General features: G+C 38.2%; 1 protein-coding gene across 1 annotated transcript; it reads left to right on the top strand.

Annotated features, from left to right (window-relative positions):
- The first annotated feature begins 388 nt into the window (after positions 1-388).
- On the top strand, positions 389-9,472 carry LOC149813468 (acyl-CoA-binding protein). Its single transcript, XM_089991376.1, has 4 exons — positions 389-460; positions 6,847-6,964; positions 8,684-8,746; positions 9,289-9,472. Exons 1-4 carry the CDS (start codon positions 449-451, stop codon positions 9,366-9,368), a joined length of 273 nt encoding a protein of 90 aa, XP_089847502.1. The 5' UTR covers positions 389-448; the 3' UTR covers positions 9,369-9,472.
- The last annotated feature ends 62 nt before the right edge of the window (positions 9,473-9,534 follow it).

The raw sequence follows: 9,534 nt of genomic DNA, 5'->3' as shown, positions 1-9,534 counted from the left end.
CTTTGTGATTAGTATTCTCTAGAGGGATTCGAACCTGATACCACCCAGATGAAAGAAGATGGGAACCACAGAATTTTGGGAGAGACGCAAACAGGTTGGACCCACATGGATCCGAATCCGGATCAAAGTTAGGACATGCCTTAACCCGAAACTGTGCTCGGATATGCCCTTGTTATAGGCGAAAAATTGGATCAGGGGCCGGACCCGAACCGTGGACCAGAGAGTGAAAATGACGACAGTAGTGTCAAACACCCGCAGTGGCGGAAGACGAGAAAAGGGCGGAGAATCTCTCCGCACATGCGAAGCGTGGGTGCCGTACTACACACGTGCCAAGCGCCACAGCAGCCGGTATAAATAGCCGGTCTGTCTCCCCTCCCTCGGCCTCATCGTCGCGGAGGGAAGAGGGAAAGCGAGAGGAGGAAGAAGAACGAGAAGGAGCGCGGAGGAAATGGGTCTGGAGGTGAATCTTTATTTCTTTGTTTTATATTTCCCTAACCCTAACCCGAACTTTGCAAAACGCTAGATTATTTGGCCTCCGTTTTTTGTGGATTTGATCTCAGCGACCGGTCCGTGAGATCTGATCTCTTCTCCTGCAATCAGATTTGAATGTTCCGATCTTTGTAGGAGAAGAAAGCGATCGCGGATATTAGTTCTTCTTTCCTCTTTTTCCTTTTCGTAACTTTGCTTTTCTGTGTTTTACTCCCTTTTTATGGATTGCTCGTCCTTTCTTTTGCATGTATGCGCTGATTATTGTTGTTGCTGTTATTAGTATTTATTTAGTTTCATGTTTGATCTGTCACGGTTAGATCCTCTTGTAGAGAGATCGTGAAAAGGTATTAATTTTTTAAAATGAGAATCATCTCTTACTGAAAATCTTGTGGTATGTCGTCTTTGTATAATGATTTCCTTTCTCGAAAATCAAAGTTATGATCAGGACATAATGGAGAATATTGGTTTTTACTCGGGAATAGTCTCTACAGACTTGCTCTGGGTCAGATTTGTGACTTTTAGTTTAGTAAACGCTCTATCAAAGTCCAGTAGCCAGCCCAGAGTTTAAGTTTCAGTTGTTGGTTTATCCAGATAAGTGAGGATAGGGTGCATTTGGCATGGTTTTGGTTTAGTCTTAACTGTGTAACACGATCGGCCATGTCTGGTTCCAGGGTGACTCGGTAGAATCAGATGTCTTAGGAGCAAGTTGTATCACTGAATCATTGGGTATGGTTATACTTGATGGAATCAAGATGGTGTGAACGTTTATGTCCGATATACAGCCAAACAGGATTTTCCTTAACTGGATAGGATGGGTTCATAGAAGATCTGTGTATGATATTGGATCATAAGGAGATTTCAGACCCAAATCATATGCTGTTCTGAATAGAGTTAGTCCTTTTTACTTGCGTCTCTGGATCCTATAAGACTTGGTGAGATTAGGGCGATAGTCCATTGGATTCATTTGGGAGCACACAACTGATGTGCAAGTACCTATCCAACTCTGGATTTGATGATGCTAGTCTGACTGAACAGGTTAGATTCAATTAGGGCTAGATGAAAACTGAAATTACTTGGGTGTCTAGATCCTATAAGACTCAGTGAGATTAGGGAGCTAGTCCATTGGATTCAGTTGTAACTTGTAAACACATAACTGAAGTGCAAGTGCCTATCCAACTCTTGGTTTGATGATGCTAATCTGAATAGGTCAGATTCAATTAGGGCTAGATGAAAACTGAACCATCTGACCAGGCTTATCGTTTGCATCCATGTAAACAATTATTGGCTGGGATTCAGCTACATATTAACATGAGCTTTGACACTGCTGTTACATGCAATGTTTGTTATAGTTTTCTTGTGGTGGTTTCACCATCCAACTCTTGATTTGATGATGCTAATCTGAATAGGTCAGATTCAATTAGGGCTAGATGAAAACTGAACCATCTGATCAGGCTTATCGTTTGCATCCATGTAAACATTTCTTGGCTGGGATTCAGCTACATATTAACATGAGCTTTGACACTGCTGTTACATGCAATGCTTGTTATAGTTTTCTTGTGGTGGTTTCACCATCTATTTATTTTTAGATTATATTTTAGAAGGGGACGCTTGACAAACATGAATTAATATGTAAATTTATGCTATTAAAGCATTAATTACTCATGGTTTTTTGTACATCGTTACAATCTTGAGCTGCATCACATAGACACTTCACTTAGCTTTCATGTCTTGTGTTGACAAGACACAGCACCGGTCACACCGTATCATTTCATTAACACGGTGAGCACGGTATCCTTAATTTGTATTTTTTTTACAATCTTGGTCTCTTATTTTTTTGTTACTTGCAAGTTTTCCTTTAAACTTTTGTCATTCATTGCATGATTTCAATTTTAAATAAGGATTTGTTATTTGATGTTTGTTAATTATAATGGGCTTATCAAACGTTTGCACTTAAGATAATATTCATGATTTGATGTTTTTCTTTAAACAAGAAAGCAAATTTCATCTATCCCACAAGAAAACTATAACAAACATTGCATGTAACAGCAGTGTCAAAAGTTGAAAAAAAGAGATTTTCAAAAGTTGGAAAATCTCAGGAGTTTAAAAAACTAAAAAAAATAACAACAAAAAAGCTAAGAAAATAAGTTTAGCATTATTTTTCTTCCAAAAATATAAAAAAACATGTTTTAAAGGTTTTAAAATAAAAGATAAGATTCGGAACGAGGAGATACGTAAGAAAGTAGGCGTTGCACCCATTGAAAATAAGATGAGAGAGAATCGTTTGCGGTGGTTTGGACATATTCGGCGAAGGCCTAATGATGCTCCAGTTAGAAGGATGGGGAAATGGGAAAATATATTAGTTAAAAGAGGTCGGGGTAGGCCTAGGAAGACATGGATGGAGGTGCTAGGAAAGGATATGATATGTGGAAGACCCAGGATGATTTTCTTTTTTGGTTCATATCGCCAACCCCAATTGTTTTGGGATTAAATATATGAAGGCGTAGTTGTTGTAAAGGTTTTAAAATATAAAAGAAACAAACGGTAGGGGTCTGCCTAACCCCAGCTTGCCTTAAAAAAATATATAAAAGAAACAAAAAATAGGAAATGCAAACTTAAAAGAAAAAGAGTTTTCCCAAAAATATCGTGATAATATCGCAAGATATTCCCTTTAATATCGGCTACCTTAAAATATTGGTATCGTTCGCGATATTTTCAAAATATTGCTGATATTGGTGACTATATATATATATATATATATATTATAAAGGGGTCACATTTGGTCATGTCGCCATGACCTACAAATGCCCCATTTTTTATTTTATTTTTTTGGTTGTTTTTTATAAAAACAACCTTATGGATGTGATCTACATGTTTCACTTAGTGGGTATCGGCTTTTGAATTTTACGATTATGACACATAGGTGAGATTTTATAAGGCTTAAAAAATCGATGGCCTACAACGTGTGATACTTTCCTGGGTCATAAAATCATGTTTTTTCATCAAACAAATATGATCCAAAAGCCGGTTCCCACTATTTTGAATCCATCCATGAGGTCAGTTTGGATCAAAACAACTTGTACATACGAGATCCAAACTTGTTTGTATGTAATGGCGCCATTACCAATATATCTCTATATATAGTGCTATTGAAGGCATGGAACTATTGAGCTGGAAATCATAGGTTCATGCTTTATTGACTCAATCCGAGCTATAGATGTGTTCAGCATTGTATGTTTGCTAAAGATCAAACCTTCAGTCGTGTTTTTCGATCGAAAAATGTGACTTTTTGAATCATGAAATTTTAGTTGCATTGTGGACTGTTGAGGTTTGAAGCCTTTGAAAAAACTTGCTTACGTGTCACAATCACATGATTGAAACTCATTTTCACTAAACCAACCTTGTCGATCACATTCATAAGGTCCAATATATCAAGAAATCTAAAAAATATGGACAGAAGGTTCTTTGTACTCAACAGTTCAGTGACTTCAATAGCACCAATATATATATATATATATATATATATATATATATATATATATATATATATATATATATATATATATATATATATATATATATATATATATATGAGAATGGGGATTGTGCTGCCCTCTTTTTTGTTAGGTCACGTTGGGACCCTCCAAAATTCATAGCTTTATCCTTTTAGGTGTTTTATGATAGATCTAAACCGTTGAATGTGTTTATCATTGTTTATTCAATAGAAAACATGTTTCTGATTAGGCATCTTTATGCGCAGATGTGTATGTTGAAGAGGTAAAACATCAATGGTTGATAATGTACTAAAAATTGATGATAAAGTATACACATTTTTACATAAATCAATTCAAAACAAAGCTTGTTTCTTAATTAATATGCAATGACAAACACATCTAACGGTTCAGATCTATCATAAAACACCTAAAACTATAATTTTTGAAGGGTCCTAACGTGACCTAACGAAAAAAGGGGCAGCACAATCCCCATTCTCTCTCCCTCTCTTTATATATATATATATATATATATATAGTGATCTATGTCACATGGGTGCGGGTGCGGGGATTCGGCACTTCCAAAAAACCCGGGTGCGGGGGTGCGGCAGGGGAATATATATATATATATATATATATATATATATATATATATATATATATATATATATATATATAAGGGGGTCGGGGGTTCAATTTTTTTTGCTGGTGTGTTTGTTTGAAGACTTGTTACCCACGTTCTGCTTGTTGTGTACTTTAGCTCAACGGGACAAAATTGATGAACCGAAAGGATTGACAATCTGATTGACCCAGCCTGCTGCGTTTTGCTTACTGTCATGATTCAATCATGTCTGAAACTCCCTGGTCTTCACGAAAAAAAATATAAGCGAAAGGTTTGACGTGGTTTGTTGGAGAGAGAGTCTTCACGAGGCCTACGATGCCATTGCCACGCCACTGCCTAGGGTTCTTCAAATTTCATTTTATATACAGTTGTACACAGATGACAACTAAAAGAAATTTATTGGATTTGACATGTGGAAAAGAGAGGTCTACACAAGGCTACGGCTAGAGCACCCATCTCGTCAGGAGAAAAGTGAATACTAATAGCCGCCAAGGCTCTACCACCACCATTATCATTTATTATGGAGGGAGAAAATCCTTGACGAAAAGGGATTTGGTTGGTTGAAGCATAAAGACTTCAAAAGGCTCTTGAATTTTGTTTTTAATTTTTGAGGAAGATGGATCATCATTTCCAAATTCCAAGTTAACAGTATGTTTTCCAATGCTGTGAATTAATTGTTTGGAGGTAGGAATAGCATGGGATGCCAACGAAGCTCGTCAGATGTTGTGGACACAACCTTTATAAAAACAAGAGCAGCAGCAACAAGCAACTGTCAGCAGATTTTTTTTTTTAAATCCTGCAGACCATTTCGTAAGGCAAATTTTTTTTTAAAAAAAAATCCAAACAAAAATGAACCAAAATGACCCTGGGTGCGGTCAACGCACGCAGGATCGGATTGACCGCACCCGCGTCGAGTCGCATCGACGCAGGTGCGACACCCTGCTAGCCGAATCCCTGTGACATAGATAGTGATGAGTAGCTCATAAACAGTTTATATCCTAAACCATCCTAAATGCCTCTAAAAACCAGAGTTACCAGTCGAGGAAGCGGGAGCGGGAAGCGATACGGGAAGCGGGAGCGGGAAGCGATACGGGAAGCGGGAGCGGGAAGCGAGGTACTTTCAAAAATTTAGGAAGCGGGGAAGCGTGGGACCACTTAGAAGAAAATTCCGAACCGTCTCGGAAGCGAACCGGAAGCGACCTAGGAAGCGAACCGGAAGCGAGGGGGAAGTGAAAAAATGAAAAAAATGGGGAAGCGAGGGGGAAGCGTGGGGGAAGCGAGGGGGAAGCGTGGGGGAAGCGCGCTTCCCATTTATGGGAAGCACGTTTCCCATAAAAGGGGGACGCGCTTCCCATAAAAGGGGGACGCTTCCCCTCACGCTTCGGAAGCGCGACGTTTCGCGCTTCCGAAGCGCGCTTCGGGGAAGCACGCTTCCCCTTTTGCCTAGGCGCTTCCGGTAACTCTGCTAAAAACCATAGTTGCACATGTTTTTTGCTTAACCCTTACCTATAGATGCATTCATCACTGCTTATTCACTGAAAATCATGCTTTACATCGAGTTGCCTCGATGAGAAACCTCTAATTCTATTTCGCCAAGTTTCAGTGCAATACGTGCCGTCGATTTTTTATCACTCTAAATACACATCTAAAGACGAAAAATGACTTATCTTATCTGATATATGTTTTTTACTAAGCTATAGAGAATACATCTATTGAGTTTGAATTAAACCAACACCCAAACCTTTGTCCCTTTGAAGCTGTTTAGGACAGTTTAGGAGATAAGGTTGTCTTAGCAGCTTCTCTCTCTCTCTCTCTTTATATATATATATATATATATATATATATATATATATATATATATATATATATATATATATATATATATATATATATATATATGCTTCTATGGTGAGCATGTCCATGTGTATATTTATCCATCTTCATGCCTGTGTGACATAGACATTAAGTTCTACTTTGGGATCAAACCATGAATTCTAACAATTGGATTGCACTTTATATTTGCTAAGACTAAACAAATAAAGCTTCAAGAGAGAGAAAACAGATGGAGTTTTGGCGCTGTGCTGTGCCAACAGGGGATGTGTGTGTGCCTATTCAAGGCATTGATACATTTTGCTACTCACAACTTTGTGATATCTGCTTCGATTTTTCCACAATCATCTTGCATTAGTATTATAGTTTTGTGCAGTCCCGTGATCATTGTAATAAGTGTGGTGGGTTTCCTTGCAGGAAGAGTTCAAGGAATATGCTGAAAAAGCCAAAACTCTCCCAGAAACAACAACAGATCAAAGCAAACTTATTCTTTATGGACTTTACAAGCAAGCGACAGTTGGTCCAGTGAATACTAGTATGTGTTTTATGCTAAGCTTCTATTATGATGTACATTGTTTTCTTTCTAATAAATGGTTTGATCTATATTTCACATGGCATTGACAAACTTTTCTCTTTTCCAACTGATACTTGTTGTCTGTGGTGAATGATCTTTTGGAAAGCTTGCTTCTATGCTAACCAGTTCTGTTGTAATTAATTCAAGAATTCACATGATTTGGATTGTTTACACATATGGTGTAACTCTAGGAGAGTTCCTCAAATCAATTGGATCTTACACCTCTATAATCAGAGGGATGGACTTGGGCCCAAACAATGAACTGCCAGAGTTCCAAGGACTTTATATGGTTATCAAAGGCAGGCTACTAGGCCAGGGCTTAGTCAAGAACTTATACTTGCTCGTGCTTGTGTGTGTGCACGCCTGCTTGTGTGTGTGCACATGTATGTAGCGTCATTGCAGTATATAACACACATGCATACATATTTTAGATAATATGATATAGATTAATATCTTATAAGCAATGATGCTCTAAATAATAAATGCAATTATCTGGTTTGTATAGTATGAGAACCTTATCATGTATACTTGAGGACTGAGCTAACTTTGCTTGGGTGGATGCATTGGCAGTGGTTGCAACCCAAGTCTGGTCATCCATACTTGCTGTCTACCCCTGCATATCAATTTACATGATATACGATGTAGTTTTCAGAATGTTTCAACTATGTTATAAGGGGACGACATGGGGAGTAAATTGGAGTGTCCCTGTGACATATATTAGTAGAAAGTTCAGAAGACTTCAGAATTAGAGTTTTGCCTTTGAATGTTTTCAATGATGAAGTTTCTTCCATAGAGATTTGGCCGAGGATTATCAATAGATCAGATTTGATTTGGCAATCTCTCCAATGTGGATCACGTTAGTGGACAATGCATCTGACCAAGAAGCAGGCTGAACATAGAACTGGGCAGATCCAGATTTGTCTAGCATCAGTTTCACCTTGTGCCCTTAGTAGGAACATGATTTGGTACAACTGGGCCTAGTCCTACTTATTGAGTATGCATGGGGAATGAGACCTCAATACATGCCATAATTGCGCCTTTTTATTTAACATATAGGCAATGCCAACACACTCCAGCCATCTGCTTTATCAATGTTTGTGTTGCAAGGCTTCCTGACCAATTGCCGTTGAACAGACATTCTAACCTGATTTGAGTCCAAACTAGTTCCCATCCCAGCAATACTTGGTTTGGATAAGGACTGATGCTGGCGAGATTTCAGTCCTCAGTCTCCTGACTAATTGACATATCTGATTGCATGTGCTTCAGATGATGCGGAAGACAGAGACGCCTAACTGAAGCGGTGGGAAAGATTCAATTTTATTTACAGCATGACATCTTGGGGTGCAGTCCCCTTCACACAGAGCACTGAATGAAAAGAAAGATTTCATACCCCCTCATAGTTTTTTTGTTAGTGTTGGGAGAGGTTCAATAGGAAGAGTGTTTTATTGTACCGTTTCACCTTCCAAAGTATTTTTTCCATGTTCTGTTCTTGCTGCTAAAGTTTGCTCTATTTTTACAACTTTTTGACCACTTCAGAGAATGATACACTTGATTTATGAGTTGGGCTACTTATGTGGTTTGTCTGCTCCCTTGTTGAGCTTCAAAATGGTGTATGAAAAAATGACCTTACTAGCCCTGGGTTTGTTAGATTATTCTCTGAAACTGTTAATCTTGCTGTAGGCCGTCCTGGAATATTTAATCTACGTGACAGGGCAAAGTGGGATGCATGGAAGGCTGTTGAAGGTAAGAACATAGTCTCTCTCTCTCTCTCTCTCAATGAAATCTGCATTGGTATGTCTAGCATTTGGAAAGCAAGTTACCATCGCCTTTATTGGAGTATATATATCATGTCAAAGTTCATGAACTACAGCCTTTTCACCAGCGTAACTGATAATGAACTTGACATTTCAAATTATGGTTACTTACTGCCTGAATTTAGAGGCACCGCATGCATCGACTTTTGGGAAATACCATAAAATATAGCGTGTTTTTTATCTGACATCAGAAATTAGAATGTTTATACGTAAAGCTGAGGAAGTTTGGGAAGATAATCCAAACAAAAACTTGTTCCCAGTTAATCAAGATATGGATAACAACTTTCGGACAAAATGTAGAATTGAGGAATTTCCAGACTTAAAGATTTGATTTTTCGGTAGTCTGTCCAACAACTTTCGGAGAATTGGATGCTTTGAGTTTCTTCAGAGTGGCACTCTTTTTTTGATGAATGTTTCATCCCACATAATAACAAATTGCTCATGTCTCATTAAGAATGTATCAACTTACAGGGAAATCGAAGGAGGAAGCCATGAATGACTACATCACCAAGGTAAAGCAACTGCTGGAAGAGGCTGCTGCTGCTGCATGATTTTATCATCTTTGTTGTTAGGAGATGAATGATTCTTATCCACTACCAAACTCTCATGACTATCAGCATTTAAGTTTATGACATCGTTATCTATTTGAGCTAAATGTTGCTCTCTGACATCGTTATCTATTTGGTCTCTCTCTCTCTCTCTCTGCAATTGCTCCAC

Source organism: Nuphar pumila, chromosome 16, assembly GCF_984573655.1.
Source record: "Nuphar pumila chromosome 16, dmNupPumi1.hap1.1, whole genome shotgun sequence".
Classification (NCBI taxonomy): Eukaryota; Viridiplantae; Streptophyta; class Magnoliopsida; order Nymphaeales; family Nymphaeaceae; genus Nuphar; species Nuphar pumila.
Note: the sequence above shows the minus strand (reverse complement) of the source record. Positions and strands in the feature narration are given on the sequence as shown.

Coding starts and splice junctions, on each gene's coding strand:
- LOC149813468 (XM_089991376.1), top strand. Junction 6,965..8,683: donor AGTTGGTCCAGTGAATACTA/GTATGTGTTTTA, acceptor ATCTTGCTGTAG/GCCGTCCTGGAATATTTAAT. Junction 8,747..9,288: donor TGCATGGAAGGCTGTTGAAG/GTAAGAACATAG, acceptor ATCAACTTACAG/GGAAATCGAAGGAGGAAGCC.